At 40.4% G+C, this 17177-nt stretch overlaps 1 protein-coding gene across 1 annotated transcript; it reads left to right on the forward strand.

Moving 5' to 3' along the window:
• The first annotated feature begins 1719 nt into the window (after nt 1-1719).
• Nucleotides 1720-11367, forward strand: LOC139989219 (Na(+)/H(+) exchange regulatory cofactor NHE-RF3). The gene is made up of 2 exons (XM_072007359.1): nt 1720-2700; nt 8614-11367. The coding sequence occupies exons 1-2, from the start codon at nt 2275-2277 to the stop codon at nt 8956-8958; spliced, it is 771 nt and encodes a 256-aa protein (XP_071863460.1). The 5' UTR covers nt 1720-2274; the 3' UTR covers nt 8959-11367.
• Nucleotides 11368-17177: the final 5810 nt, after the last annotated feature.

Below are 17177 nucleotides of genomic sequence, written 5' to 3' on the forward strand. Positions count from 1 at the left end.
TCTATGTTGGATAGCGAAATTATTCTGGCTAAGGTTCCATACTAAAAGAATACATATAACATACGCGTATTTAACAAAAGTATGGAGTTGGTAGAGAACGGAAGAACAATATATGTCCATGCATCGTACAATCATCGCGATTAGTCATCGGCAAAATACGAAGATACAGAGGCAGAAATTAGACATCTGAATATGCAAACATATGTACAGTACTGTAACAATGCTGTAACGATGAATAAGTAAACAGTATACGTGCTTCTAATTAATTAGTCATGATGTTTATCCTGACAAAACTAATATGTTTTTATACTTAAATAATTAGATGGTTCGCGTATCGACAAAGATAAAATAGTTTTACGTTTAAATTATACAGGTAAGTCCTTTGTAGAAGATAAAGCGGGTATTTTTTGGAAAACATATCCTACTTGAGTAATTAATGCGTCAAGTATTCGGAAAATTCTTTATTGTAGATCGAATCGCTTCACGCCCACTTTATCACCGATTTGTCACCGTTATGTTATCGCGTGATTTACCTCCTTTTATCGTCATTCACGATATACATATGTATTTTATTTGTTAGATTGAAATTAAGACGATTATTCCTTTATATTATGTTCACGAATTGTATGTTATTTATTTATTGACTTTGAACATCCATTATTGTATTTAAATAAAAATAGATTGTATAATTTATAATTGATAATTTATACGTGCAAATTTTAATTTAAAAAGAATGTCATACATCACGTATGTATGTTTGTAACGTGCTGAAGCATATCGCGTCACGAACTTTTATCTCTTTGAGATTAAATTAAAATGCTAAAATGCAAAAATTAAGAAAGATATTTTTTGTGATCACTAAACTGTGGATTCGTTTACTTTATTACATGTGTATAAATACTTACCAAACATGCACGTACAGCATTCAAGTATTTGGGACTGTAAAACCGTTTACTACAACGTCACTTCTCAAACAACAGTATATATATTGAGTTTCAAAAATTTTTCCACTCAGAAACAAACGTCGAATATCGTATATGTCATAATGTAATATTTCATGCGATCAATTGTTCCTTGAACGTTTATAAAATTTCAAATCATACCAGTACAAGTTTGATGGTTAATAAAAGTCATCTAACAGTTATATCGGATATAAACTACGACGTAAAGAGGTTCTTCTACAAATACCAAAAGTAGTGATACATAATTCTTTCTTGCTTAATCGTTGGTAATTTCTTTGTTTGTTATTTTTTATCATATCGACGATATTTTTATCGTAGAAAGATAATTCTATTTTGTGATTTATTTTATGCCTTAATACGACTCTTAATTGATCAAACATGTGCTTGCAACAGGTGTTCAGTCTCTTCTTTCATAAAGTGGCAATTATAACGAATTATAACTCTGGTTGATAACGTGACATTTGTACAAGGAAACGTGTTCGTCAAAGCAATATAATCGAAGAAACGATATGTATTCGTTATAATAAGATAAAATTCGATAAATATTTTGATGTTTCCCATTTTGCCCGTTGATTCATCTGCATTTTGTTAAACTACCGATAGATGGTGCTATATTAGTTGTCACGCAAGTAACAATATCATCGAGCCGCCCCACTACGTTAGCCCAATCAGCTAGTTGCGTTCACCTTCGTTCTCCTAGTTCCCCTTCTCCTGAGATTTTTTCGATCTTTCTCTCTCCTCCACGCTTACTTACCTTAGTTTTTAGCCGAAGTCAGCGACAGCGTCTCGCACGGATTGCTTCTTGGTTATGTCGATTACTGCGTCGTTTTCGATCGATTGCTCTTAAATTCTTGATATTTCCAAGTTCCAGCTGTCGATTCGTTCGCGGTTACTGGTCACGTGACCTAGTGTGTGCGTAAACCAACCTTTAAGTTTCGAATCCCCCACGCTAGTGGTCACCGATTCACTTGGATTCACGACAGTGCATACCGCCAGTCGGTTCGAATAATCGCCTCGTGGCAGGTGAAGACGAGAATCGGCGAAGCCGAGAGCCTGCTAGCTATCCAATCACCTAGTCAACCAGCCGCCGTATGAGGTACGGACGAGCCGTGAGACCGCGCCTCGATCGTCGATCTTGCACAGAAAATTTTCTTACCGATTGCGGTTCGACACGGCGTGCAAACTTTCTCGTAGCGATCCGTGTAACGCGTTACTTTTCCTTGTCTTCTTTCCTCGCCTAGTTGTTAGTCGGCTTTGATTCCCCTCGTTTCGGTCGCCTTTTGTTTCGTTTAGTGCGCTACGAGGGTGAAGCATGTCTTCCTTCAAGGGTGATAAGATTCCGTGTGCACGACTTTGCCATATCATCAAGTGGGATGATTTTGACGGCTATGGGTTCAATCTACACGCGGAAAAAGGCAAGAACGGTCAATTTATCGGTAAGGTGGACGATGGTTCTCCTAGTCAGGCTGCTGGTTTGCGACAAGGTGATCGAATCATCGAAGTTAACGAGATCAACATCGCGAACGAGACCCACAAGCAGGTTGTTGAACGCATAAAGGCCTTTCCCAATGAGACGAAACTACTGGTGGTCGACCAAGAGGCCGACGAATATTTCAGGGCCAACAACATCGTTATCAAGGGCACCATGGCGAACGTCAAGGTGAACAAGACTCCAGAGAAGAACCCGAATAGTATCGAACAAGAAGAGCTCAACGGCAGCAATGTCTCCACGGATGAGGTGCGTACAGTTTAGTTCGCGAACATAGTTTCTCCGAATCTCAATTACCTTCTGGAAGTTACCTGTTGCTCGACGCAGCGAAATCTTCACCGAGTCGAGCGAGTCGGTCGATCCACCTGTTGCTTCGGTACGTGTATCGGTCGTTCGACTATTTGTCGTGACCCCTCGCGTAGAATCACACCTTCCAGAGGTAGGCGATCGTTTTCCATGCATCTCTGCGAATTTTTCTCGAGAACGTTTTAAAAAATTATCTGTTATTATCAACGTCGTAAAAGTCGCGATAAAACTTGTAATTTAAGGAGTTTTAAAACGCTCTTCGACAATTTGAAAACGTACGAGTTTTTTTTTTTTTTATTTATTATTATTATTATTATTAAACGCCGATTAATATCCAATGGTACGATTTAGCTAAGAATTAGCGTACTGTTTTTTCTACAATAATATCTTTGGACGTGAGTCACAGGAACGTGTCGATTTGGTCAAAATAATAAACCGTGTTTCGCGCGATGTGTTCCCCGCTTCTCACTTTGCGAACATCCAATTTGCTAGGAAGGTAGAGTTTGATTTTACAAATAATCTTGGCATAATATCTGGATTGTGATTCGTCTTATCAACATCTTAACGACGTGCACTAGGATCATTGTTATTTCAAGGCAGTAAAATAACAGTCTTCTTTTATTACATATTTAGAGATAAGTGTTTCACCAGGTTGCGGTCTTGAACATCTGTGTTTACCACAGTTGGCCAGTAGAAGCGAGAGAAAAAGTTAGCACGCCATACGTGGAATACGCTGCCTCGTCGTCTCACCGTATAATACGTGAACGCACGAACAAACAAGTAGAAACGGGGAATTTCGATTTTTTCTTTCATACTCGGAAAATGAATACCGATCAATTGCACGAGATTATTCGTGTAACGCGTGTAAGTAATATCGTCAATACGGAAAAAGCATTCGTCGATACGTTTATCGAGTCATCGTTTCTGTTTGATAACTCGTTCGAAAATCGACTTTGTCCAACGTGGTGAAAAGATTGTCTTACGCTAAAAATATAATGTTTGGCGAACAGATGTTACGATATAATATAGTACAATTGGCGCATCCGATACATATGTATGTACATGCTCGCAAGTGTTTATGAACTTGTTCATATTGTTTCGATACGGGGAATGTTTTACATTAAAAAACGCTACCATGATAAAATATCTCGTGTTTTCGCTAGTTTCTTTCCAGTAAAGCGCCGTCGAACGATAACACGTTAGATTTTGATACCATTATCGCAGCCTCAACGAATACGAACTCATCTTGCTCGTACGATGCCTCCTACGTGTAACCGCTGCACTGTTCTCACTCGATAAAACGTATTCCCTAATTTATAACATCGCTCCGTTGTTTCAGTCATTTTCGACATATACCGCGCATATTATACCAGTCGTATATTTATCGTTTAGAAATTTCTTAAATACAATGAGAAATTAAAACATTATCGATACGATTTTTCGCCAGATATTTTCCTCCAACGTTAAAAAGAATTAAAACAATTAAAAAGAATCGCATATTGATAATATATTTAGAAACATAATTAAATCATAAAACATAACCTATTCGATCATGGAAAAGAACGAATCAAGCGAATCGCAATTATCTATCCGTTGATCCACTTTTGCCACACCTAGTGGTAAACGAGCGGATTGAAATTTAACACGCGATGGAGCGTTTCGTTTGTACGTTATTTATTTCATCGCGTCACGTCCGCGAATTTCAGCTTGGTACGAAGCAAAATCAAATACTCGGGGATTTTTTTCTCAAGGTCTCTGAATCATGTTCCATCTCGTTTCCTTCCTAACGATTTCAGCTCCTTCTATCGAGACGCGGAATTATTAGAAAAATCAATTTTCCTGTTTCGGCTTCAGTTTCCTTGTTTCCGTCGGTTGATTCACTGCTGCTAGAAGGTGAGCGTTCACGAGCACCGAATGACTCATTCGTTTTGTTCCCGAGCGATAAGACACGTAGGAAAGCGTATCACGAGATTCGTTTCTTGCTCGTTATATTGTACGATCGGTTCTCGCGAAGAAATTCCAAGACGCCCGATTGGATTTATCGGACGAACGTTTCAACCGTGTTTGCTCGATTATCGAGTAGAAACGGGGTACTATCGTTGAACGATATCGCCGTCAGCATTCTCGGATGTAACAATTACGGTGCTAATCGACAGAAGTTGCTCCTTTACAAAATGGCACGTCACTGGCCTTAATTCGTTTTCATGGGATCCGCGCGTTCGATCGTCTTGCCGCGATACGCTCGCGCCACGAATCCGATCACGGCAACTATCTCGCGATCGAAAGATTCGTCCTCCGTCGATAGGACTCACCGGATATCCGGTTATTTTTGCGGCGTAAAATTACGTAAATTTCGCGTTCTACCGAGCTACGTAATCGAAGACGCACGCGTATCCGCGATCGTGCTGCACATGCTGTCTCGTACGCTATAAAACCACCATAAAATTTTCTTCCGCGAGTACCAGATACGAGACACGGTACGACCAAGTTGGAAGTACGCCAGATAATTGAACCTGTCGATAAAAGTCGGATTTTTGTGTAAATTCACGTTTTCACAAATATAGTTGGTAAACTAACCGTTGGTGCGCCAACTATGCACAGAGGTTATTCTTCTTACCTGTCAAATATTATAATCCTGTTGCAGGTGTTTACGCATTTATAGGGAATTTTAAGGTGTAAAACAAACAAATCCAAAATATAATACTCTTTGTAATATTTCGTAGGTGAAACGAATCTCTAAATACGTTTCGTCTCTCTCTAGATGTATCTGTAAAAATATCTGTTTGCATCTACGGACTAATTGCAACGATACTTTCGATATTTTGTGTACTTTCGCATATTACACGCATAGTACGCGTTTCTTTCTCGTATTTCTCTAAGAATTGCAAATTTTAAAGCCATTAAATTCCGTAATTGCGAGGTACGGCGCGCAATAGTTGAAACTCTTAGGCCATTTTCATAGTTATGAGATACGGTGTATGCGCATCGGGGGAAAAAAAAAGGATATCGGGACTCGGATCGATTAACGTGTTTGCACGAATGCTAATTTCACGCGACCCACGACCAATTTAATCGATCGTCCATCGTAATTTACGAGCTAAAAGGTTGCGTTGTCAGAAGCCTGATCTCATGTATAGTAAATAATTAATTGCCTCCGTGCAGACTGCTGGTCAAACTTCCTGTCACCATTTTCTATTGCGCAATAGAGCAAACCGTGTGGCATGCACGGTACACGAACGAGAGGGAAAATCGTTTGTCGCGCGAGTCTGATCTTCGAAGATTTTCGCGAACGTGGCAGAATGCAGCGGAGTAGCGACGCGACGGTCAAATCGGTGAAATACTTTCGTGGCAACGACTAGTTTTAAACGTCCGTTATTTGCTCTTATTCGGTTTCCGTGTGCAGCGATTTTCAAAGAAAGCGTGCCAAAAAGCCAGGCCGAATGCATATACAGATAACGGGGATTCCCCTACCGAAAGGAATCGGGACAGTGGTCGCGCATAGTGTTTCTCCGCTCGGCAATAATTAAATACGCTCAACTAAACAACACAGGACGAATCGATAATTTCCAGTCCAGCGACTACGCGTCATTCGATCCCAGCTACGTATCCTTTTTTCCTTTCTTGCTCTCCAATAGTAATCGCATACTTTTTTCTGCGTTCTTGGAACGCGCATGCGCACCTTTTAACAAGGACGTCGCTTCCGTTGTTACTTCGAACGGGATACTCGACGTAAGGAATCAGTCGTTCGCTGTAAAGATCGTGGTTACGATTAATCGCAATTCTAGTCGATTGCATACGATATAAGCTCGTGGTTGCTGGAATTAATTGAATCGCGGGATGCCGGTGTCGACGCAACAATGCCGCGACATAGATTCTCGATGTTTTATGGAAAGTTACTTCAGCTTGATCTATGCTGGTATTAGGTATTCATAGCATTATTGGACTCGCGCGTTTATATCGAACGTTTTCGTTCGTTGCATCATCGCGATCAGTCCTTCGACGTTACCAAAGCCTCGTTCGTATTTGTTAGGTTATCCGAATTCAAGTCACTCAAGGATGACAAACAAGTTGAGACGGTTTGTTCAACGTGCGTCTGTTTTTTTTTTTTTTTTTACTTCACGCGACTCGAAATATTCTTTCGAGTTTTTACGCTCGTTTTTATCGAGATCGCCCTCGGATTAGCGAAGTTGCTCGAACTTATTAAGCTGTTGGAAAATGTAATGGCTTGCTCGGAGGCAGGTACGAGTGGTGCGAATTCAAGCGATCTAACCAACTTGGCTTGTAGTCCCGTTTAAATTAGCCAAGTTACGTGAATCCAAACTGTTTGAATTTGTATAACCTGATTTCAAGAGGTTATCGAGTTGGTATATAAATGTTAATCACGATATTAATCATAATTATAAATCTGACATATAATTTGATACTAAATATAAAGTCGAAGAAAGGTCAAATTGGTTTAGAACATTGATGTTAGCAAGTTGGAAATTATCTAGCGACAGTGCTGCTCGTTTCGAGTTGCAGAAATGGTTGAAAGAATCTCAACTTTATTCGAACGAAGCTTAAACCAAGTCGCTCGAGTTCCAGTAACTTGACTGCTATGAACGAATCCCAAGTGGCACAATTCACAGCGTAGTAAGAATTCGCAAAACGATGGGACGAATATTCGAGGATCGTTGGCTTCGTAATCGAAGGAAATTTCGATAGAAGCGAGTTTTTTCAATTGCGGCGGCAATAACAGCGAGCCACAGCAGGACAAACCGACTAACATTATTTCGAAGAGATTTAAACGGCCTGCGGTTGGGAACCGGTTTTCCATCGCGCTTGCCTTTTGCCGATGGAATTCCTTTAAGTACCGTTCGGAATATTGCATCAGGAGCCAAGGTCATTATGAGTTTCTTCCACGAATTTGTCCATCGTTTTTGACCCGTGTGAAACTTGTCTGAATCGCGCGTATCTCTTCATTACCCAGGAAAAGAGAACAATGCTGCGACCGATGTAACGCGTCTATTAATTGCCGCGTCCACGCTCTTACTTTCTATCGGCGGGCGTTAAGGAGAAACACTTTCTGTTGTGTAACGGAAAATTGAAGCGTTTCGCTCGACCGCACCCCGTTAACGTAAATTTTCTTTAATGTGAAAAATTTAGTCATAGCGTTAACCGGCAGGATGCGTCGTCTCTTCGTTCGAACGATAATTTCTCTATTTATAGAAGATAAACAACTAAAGATAATGTACATTCGTTTCATTTATAAATAATCGTATCGCGTTTATACTTGCAAGCATCAGAGCTGATCTAATTGAAATTCATAATCGTTTGATAATTATCGCGTCGTAAATTTGTATGCATTTATGGGAAATTTAACCAGAGATATACAAAAATATGTAAAATATTCAAAGCTTGCTACTCATTGTAATATATTTTCCAGGTGACAGGAATGTCAGCCTCGATGCCGTTTCTTCGATCGCGTTCATCAAATTATGGTTTCGCGTAAACATGCAAAGTCGAATAATTAGAGAAGTTTCCGAATAACGGACAATCTGGTAAACAGAGAAACATTTTCTCCAGGCTCGCGTTGCTGATTTCGTTCGAAGCGACCGATTTTCAACCTCTTCGAAGCGCATATTTCGGAAAAAAGTAGCGCGCCGCCGACGACCGGCCTTGATACGTGACACGAGTTCCTCCTACCATTTACACGCTTTTCTTTGTTCCGCCATGTACTCGTCTGTACGTCTTTGTCTCTCCTCGTGCATATAGCGTAGCTAATATGCGAATAGAAATTGGCGCGTGCGTCGAAAAATACATATTGGCGCTTATAGACGAAGAAATTATAAAAAGAAATGTTTTTTTTTTTTTCAGAACGCGCATAAATCGAGTGGATCGAACGACACTTCGCACAGTGAGAGCAGCACACTGACGGCAAGTGCGACGAGAACTTCGAACAGGAGCGAGAACGAGAACGAGAGCGAACGTGAGGAGTCTGGCCGAGAGAACGGGAACGGGAACATCAGGAACGAGACGACGATGGCGCACGTGCACGATACCGGAAACGGCAGCGTCACCGGTAACGAGCCACGACAGGGTCTGAACCTGAAGATGAGCGCCAAAGAACTCAGAGCCCAGCTGGCTGCGCGCAAGAAATACGATCCGAAGAAAGAATCGATCGGTTTCAAGGACAAGTTTGACATCGTACAAAAATTATAACCGTTGCTCTTGTCCGTCTCGTTCGATAGTCTTGTCGGCTATGCTGCGCGGTGCTGTTTCTTGTCTCGCTATTAGCGGTCAGGATGCTCGTGTCCTGACCGATCCGGATGAACGCAAAACACTGTCGGATATTTTTCTGAGTTACTGTATTGACAGAAATAGCTCGAGGTAATAGACATTTTTGAAATTCTAACCGGGCATATACACACGCGTGCGGTTATACGTATCTGTCTCTGTGTGTATTTGCTTGTACCTGCGAGTCCATTAAAATCGGATGGTTTGCTACAGATCGGACGAAGAACGCATTTGAACGTTTCTAAATTGCAGAAAAGTCTGAACGTAATAACGTATTCCGAATCGATCGAACGCTAAAATAGTTTCTTGTTACATTAGATATACAGTTGTCCCGCTAACTACAGCGAGAATTGCGTGTACCAAGGACGTTCACGACGACGCGGGAGAAAGTGTAGAACGACGTTGCGCGACGTGTACGACGCGTAACGCGCGCGTCATCGGTAATTTTCATTATTCCTTATCAAATTTGACGTATCGTTCGTTTTCTTATTGTAATCGAAAGGGGAATGCGTATAGAGCTTGCGAAGTAAACAGCGTCTTCCAGTTCCTGCGAGTAGCACGTAGCAGAAAGGAAAGCTTATCTTTTGGATAAAAGTAACCGATATTTGACACAACGAGGAATATTCCAACACCCGAATGGATTATGTAATTTAAGAAATGTAACGATGTGCAAAAATGCGGCGATACAATAGTGGGAAAACTTGGGCAAATTTCCACGTTCGTTGGAAGTTTCAACGAGCGTACGCGACTATATATAGTTGAGAGAGTCGCAGGATTCGCAGGAAACTCGGGTACTCTCTAACTCGACATTGCTAAATATTACGACAACTTGTTGTGTAACTTTCAATTATCGCCGTCGTGATCCTTTTGCGTCGTGCTTCGTACCTTACGCGAATACCTAGAAGCTAGTTGTTTTGTTCTATTTTTTATTGCTCTTTTGTTTTTCGCACGATATGTACCTACATACATTCCGTTTTGCGGTAATTCCTGTAGCCACGATAAACACCGATCGGTAACACGCGGAAACGCACGACTTTATTATTTGGTTGATGAGAAGCGTTACAAGGAAAAGAAACGATTTATTGCCGATTTCGTTATATTTTTCGAAGCATTATGTCGCAGAAATTTCAGACTCGATAATTAATTCGATCGACGCATCAGAGTCAAATAATGGATGCCGATATATTGCATTTAATACCCGATAATAAATCGATCGATAAATTGATCAGACGTCACACTTTCTACGAATGATGTCATGCGAGTGTCGATAACAGGATTCCTATATGGCTATTTTACGACTAAAGTACGATATCTTAGAAATAACAATATTTCGTGTTGTACATCTATTATTGAAGATCGATAGATTTGATAAGATCGAGCGCTTTTGTAATTACAGCGCGGACTCTTATCCGTTTAAAGTCAGACAAAGATAATTGTTTTGTTTTATTCATAATTCGTATTTCGTTAAAGCTGTTTTTATTTTGAAATAAATTTTACATATGTATAAAATAGAATTCCTTTTTTGCGGTATTTTCAACGATGCAAATTTTAAATACATATGTATAACAGAACGGTTCAGTCGAGGAAACAAAAGGTTGTAATCTTTGAAAAGGAAAATGTAATTCTAAGAATAATTTGTTTTTGCGTGGAATTTCATTTATTTGCGAGTGTCGATTTGATCGCGAATTACGATCGATAACACCGCGCACTATAGAAACCGATCGATCGATAGCATTATCGATCAAGAAGATCGAGTCGCTCAAGGTTAATTCGCTTATCGTGATCTATCGGTTTATGCTCTGTACCGAATATACGTTATGTAAATTCTTACATATTTCTCGTTTTATCGCAATACATTTGCAAAGTTCGATGCATAAGCATGTTCATTTCTGTAAATATTAGATCTTCGTGCGTCAAGGTCGGTGCAACGATCGGAAGAACGAACGAACCATCGTCTTCGTGCCTTGTTTCGCATAATTAATATCGCTGGCCGTCGATATAGTACATACGTATCACGCGTTCGAGGCAGTTTGCGATATTTCTGCTAGTATTGAAAACGAAATTATAGTATACTGGATACTTGAAACGATAAACTCTATCCCTCGACATTTTGAAATGTTAGTTTTCACGCAAACTATTGCACCGATTCCTTGAAATGTATATAAATGCTCTGAATAAGGGTAAAATACACACGTTGTTACAACTATTGCACAAATCCAACGTATTTTTTAAGCGTAACTGTAAGCATTATGTTTGACGACAAGACTTAGTTGTACGTTATTCATCAAATTATGTTCATTTACGTACATCTCTGTATAAATAATATTGTACGTATATGACTCGCTTTATTTCTTACAACCTCTCATCGTCGGTATACATCAACGTATCGAAAAAGATGATCGAAGGAAAAGCAAGTCGAAGCTTCTACGTTCAACCTTTCTAGGTTAACAGCTAGTTAAATATACATATCAACCACAAAACTTTTGTTACACCTAATTTACGTTTCAAAACACTTCGATCAATTTCTCGATTCTTTTGAGCTGTAACACTGTCATCGTTGTGTAGCGTATCTTTGAAAAAATCTAGTAAAATTATTGTCGATGTTATTCTTTATTTTCGAAATAAGTACTCGCCGGAAATTTGCTTTTAATTCCTAGCACCGATGACACTATAATCGTATTCCGTTCCGAGTCGGTAATGTCGGAAGTGACACGAAAATACGTAGTAAGAAGATTCTAACTGCAGATGTGGTTCTAACTCTAGAAACTTCAAATTCCGTGATATGAAAATACATTGCATATCAAATCTATACTAAATTTCGTCTATGGCATTATTTATAAGATCTTTCAATCGACAATACAACTTATCGAAGAATCGATACTTTCCTCCATCTATCGTTCTTCTGATCGATCAATGCATCTATTTTAATAATCGTGACTATGCGATAAGTTTCTAGTTACTTCTATGGTAGAAAAAATTCGTCGTTTGCGAATAAAAAGCTAAATGTCTATGGGTTTATACGACATATCCGTAGATCCAATATGTAATTTGTCGTATATCTCTATACTTTTCGTCTTGCGTTTTGATCCGTAGATTGTTTCAGTACTTGGTGTTTTTAAGAAGTCATTGTGAAACTTACATTATACGTACGAGATGAATGGTCGATGTTGAGGAGTAGAGAAGGCCGCATACATATTTTCGGAAGGATGCAGTCGTGCAGCGATAGTTAACACTGTCAGTCAAGTAAAAGAAAAAGTGGTTGAAGATGTTGGCTCGTGAAAAACAGAGGAAGTAAATTACTGGCAAATTAACAGCATCGTGTTGGATCGGTGGTACGATGAAAAAGTAGCGGAAGAAGGGTGCAAAGGCAGATTCTTTGAGTGGTAAGTGGAAGCGAGAGAGCACGACGGGATTGAGCGTGGCGCGAGTGAGAGAGAGTGCGCGAGGCGGACATATATGGTTGCAGGGTCCGAAAAGCTCTCAAGTTACGCCGACGGCGCTAACCGTTTTCACGATGATGTTTGCTCTCCTTGTCCCTCTACTATACATCTCTCTTTCTCTCTTTTCCTCTCTCTCTCTCTCTCTCTCTTCCTCTCCTTCTTCATCCATCGTTTCTCTTTTCTTTTCTTTCTCAAATCCGCGTGTATACACTCGCACCTTTCGATCCCACTTCTCCATAGTCTTTCTCTTTCCAACGTGTGGGCTCGCGATCTCGGTCATTCGTATGCACACAGAAATCGCATTTTCTTCGTCGCGCCACGACCAAAAATACCGGTGTTCGTGCAGCCATGGGTGAAAAGGAGAGGGAACTACAGAGGCGGCATTGGCGCGACGAAGACGGAAGGAAGAAGCGCGACATATCGTCGCGATGCTGCGCGAGAGAAGGGATGAGGTTTTCGTTATTTCGAGATTATCGGGGATTGCCTGCTTTTTGGAATCGTGCCGATCGTCTCGTCCACTCCCGATATCGAGACGGCTTCTTCATCTTACTGTACCTTACCAATAAGTCAAATCATCGATGCGAATCGTTCGATATTTAAGCGGCATCCGATAAAAAGAAAGTTCGACGCAACGAAATATTGTACGACCTAACCTCAACTGATACGGTCATAATTATTTCTATTATCGTTGCCTATCGATACACCTTAATTTCGACGCTAAATAGTAGGAAATCGAAATGTAACGATTAACTAGTACGATATTAAAATTAAGAGCTATTTAGAAGAAATTAAATTCAGCCGAGGAAAGATAAGTTTTAATAACGCGGAAGTAACCGAAAGTCGATAAATATATCAGACTAAATTATATTCGAAAACAATTTCGAGTATGCATTGTCTTGCGAACCTGTTATACGATAGAATTGTCAAATTGTGTAAAGCATCGGTAAATAGTACGTGTCTGGGATATTAAATAACCGCGTGGGAGTTTAGTAGTCTAAGAATAGAGGGACAAGAAATGCAGAATCGTAGAGTTTTGGTCCCCGGGTTTATCATTTTTACATATGTACGTAAGAATGAATTTCGGGAACTCGATTTCGGCTGATTCCAGGTTGAAAGAGAAAGAGTTTATTTATCGAAGCCGACTGAAGGTTTGCAGCTGAAACAAATGACGGGATCGATAAAAATTTCAAATTTCCTCCATCATGATTTCTCACCTCCTCGACTTTTCAGCATTCTTCTTCGTATCTCATCTTTTTTTTCGTTTTGCTCTGCAAATAATTTACGCGATTACGTCTTTCTACGTCAACGAAAACTGTTTGGCAATTTTCTCCGCGAAATATTTCGCGAGCATTTCCCATAGCGAAAATCGTAATTCGAAATATCCGACAGTCAATTTCAGAATATTTACGTAGACTCAATTTTTTTTACGAACACAGCCGAAGAAACGATATCTAAACAGAGATTTCTTTCACCTACGAAATATTATATTAATATTACGAGTATTATTCGTATACTTTTGCACGATCATTATGTACATTGCGCACACTGTTGGATTTGCAAATTTTCCTTAAACGTACATATAAACGTTCGCTGTATAGTCAAGACGTTTCGAAATGTTCTCTGCGACTACCGGTCAGTTGTTAATTATATCATCGCTTTTCACCGCGTTATTCGAAGATGCAATTTTTCCCAAAATAGATATCAGCTCGATAAATAGACGTTCCGATACATACGACGAGCATTTTGTCGACACTTTTGTACTCTAGCTATCTATCTACGTAGCTATACCGTGAAAATTTGTAAACATTAAGTGGATCCGTGTGCCATAAACTCGGGCGCCATGTGCCTAATTATTACGAATCGGAATGAAACGAACGTTCGATACTATAACGCACACGTACACACGTGTTTCTTATTATCAAATTTATAGATTAAAAATCGAAATAATGTTAACGAGATTTTGTTGCTCGTACTGGAAATTGTCCCATCGAGACTGTCTCGCGTGATTCGACCAAAATTGTACTAGTTACCATTTTACATTACCATTACGTTATGTGTAAAGGACGATTTCGTCGACGAATCCTTCCGACACGTATGCGCGAGGTGGTTCGAACAATGTCAGAAATTTAGCGATTAGTACAGCGTATAGAGTGTGTAATTAATAAGAAAAATAGCGCCAAAGTTGTCAGTTACCATTACCAAATAAATATTACAACGTTATTGATAAATACGTTTGCGTAACAGTAGCAGGTTTGGTAATGAATGAAATTCATAATCATCACGTCGTCCGAAAAGTGTCTTTCCTTTTATAAGGAACTAACGCACAACCTTTTTGCCTTTTATATTATTTCTATCGAATTTTATTCCATCAGAATAAAAATCACAACGTTCGATTAGGTCTCATTTTTGTACAAAGATGCGTCGTTGTAAAAGACGTGTCTGTAAAAGAAAGACACTTTTCGGACAACCTAATACCAGATAGGACTTTGGTAGCAACTTACATATCGGATATCGTCTAGGAAACACTCTACTTGGATACTTTGTATATTTTCTCGCGTTTTCTCGAATTTTTCCAGATCGTCAAATCGAAGAGACGCGGTAAAGTGGACGATCCGGTAATCAAAGTACACATTGCGCAAACTTGCCAATTTGCTGACGCTGTTACTCGTTAAATTAGCGCGTAAGAGGCATCCGATCGGCGAGATTGAAAAGTAAGCTCGTTGGGAGAAGAAAGTGTTGCTGCTGTAAAAGGAATTCGCGAGCGCGAAGAGGATGGAAAGGGGATCGTTGGCGATACGTAGTCGTACGCATAATAGGGGCCGGTATCTTGTCCTGTCCTCGCACTCATAACATCTATTTCCAGAACAGACCAACGACTAAGTTTAGATTCGCCGTTCCATATACTCGAGCCATTCGCCCACTCGGGTCCACTCGCTCCCAAGAAAATCTGATAAACGAACAAATAAGTGATACGTGGCTACTCGGCTTCTTGTCGCGTCTGCCCCTTTCTAAATCTGCTTCTCTTTTTACCATCGTTATCGTCAAAATATACGTACACACGTGTAACGAGTAACGTTCTAGTACCTACGTATCTATAGCATTTCATCCATTTCCATCGTTCACCGGTGCAACGATAACAAGCGCATCGTGGTGGCACTGTAAAAACATCGAGGGCAAATAAACGTGGTTCTGCGCGCGAATCGCTCGCGATATCGTATTTAGGTCGGTCGAGAGACCGTAGTCTGTATTTGCTCGAGATAAATACCACTGTTGCTACTTATCGAAAAGGAGATCTTGTAACGAAGTAATTCATTTTGAATTCATTCATCGGGGATTCTTGGTCGTTGCGTTATCGTCGTTGGAGTTTGCAAAGGGTTAAAAAGACACGAAGACGAGAGAAACGACGCTTCCGAGAGCACAGAGTGGAAATTGAGTAATCTAACGAAAGAGTCGCGGATTACCTTTGTTTTTCTTCTTTTTTTTCTTGTTCGTATTCCGAGCTAAAAGTAAAGCATACTAAAAATATTTCGAGCATAACGCGCGAGAAATTTTAGCGGCATGGTTCGTTCGTTCGTTCGTTACCGAACGAATGACGTTAAGCGTCTCTTTCTCGGTTATATGTAAAACTTGGAATGCCGTGTGACGCGTCGACGGAGAACGGAAGCGTCACGGGTGTTCTATCTTGCGTAATGTTAAAAACCACGAAACGGACAACTCGGTACGAGTGGCGAAAATAACGTAACGTATTCCACAATTGGGAATTTAAGGCAGCTGGTTGTGCATGATTTGCCGGGTATTTTTAGCCAGGCAACGCAAAGGGCAGGTCCGAAGATGTAACGGCGCTCCAGACTTGCGAGAAAGGTACGTCACAGGCGCAAAAACGTACGTCGTCAGGCGCGCGTTCTCCGCGCGATACGTGGCTGCGTCGATTCATCGGAATTAGCAGAAGTACGCGATGCAGTTTCGAAAGCCGAGTACTATTAACGTAGAATAAACCACGCGAGGCTTCTTGCTCATCCTGTTGAAACATTCTCTGGCATTTTTCTCCTTCCACTCTCGTGTTTTCGTTTCCGCGAAAACGCAAAATTTACGCAGCGCCGCCGATCTGCTTATTTTCCCGCAAACAACCGCTCTCATACTTGCTCGTAAATCACCCGGCAACATCCGATTCGACCGTATCGACGACCTCTCGTCTATCATTCCGGGTCGAATTTTCACGGTCGCTTTCGCTGTAATCCGCGCGAAACGTGAAACGTTTCTCTCGGTGTTGATTGTACCGCGATCTTCCCTGTTATTCCCATTTTAGGAAATAAACAGAACTCGTCGAATACTATGGAACTCGCAACGAGATCGTAAAAACGAATTTCACGAATTGTCGTCTTCCTACGAGCGAATCCTACGAGTTTACCAGGTTCGAAGGAATCGGAATATTTATAGCGTTCTGACAAATTATCTTTTCTTTTTATCTGTGCAAAGCACAGACGTTATTCTTCTATCGTAATTTATTTAACAAATTTTTCGAACGTCTCTATTTTATTCCCTCGAGATCGTTTCGTTTATGCGACTGTGGTATATCGTTTCGGTGTTTGACTCTCGATCGACTCGTTTCCAAAGAATGGAACGATAGATCTTTGTCTTTTTCTGACAAAACAGTTTGCATAGGAAACGCGAAGTAATTTTAAGAAGAACGAAAAACACGAGTCC

Source organism: Bombus fervidus, chromosome 7 (assembly GCF_041682495.2).
Source record: "Bombus fervidus isolate BK054 chromosome 7, iyBomFerv1, whole genome shotgun sequence".
Taxonomy (NCBI): Eukaryota; Metazoa; Arthropoda; class Insecta; order Hymenoptera; family Apidae; genus Bombus; species Bombus fervidus.

Bases quoted from the DNA above. Each gene is read 5' to 3' on its own strand.
- LOC139989219 (XM_072007359.1), top strand. From the start codon at position 2,275: ATGTCTTCCTTCAAGGGTGATAAGATTCCGTGTGCACGACTTTGCCAT. The intron at 2,701-8,613 runs GTGCGTACAGTT...TTTTTTTTTCAG, and splicing joins GCAATGTCTCCACGGATGAG to AACGCGCATAAATCGAGTGG.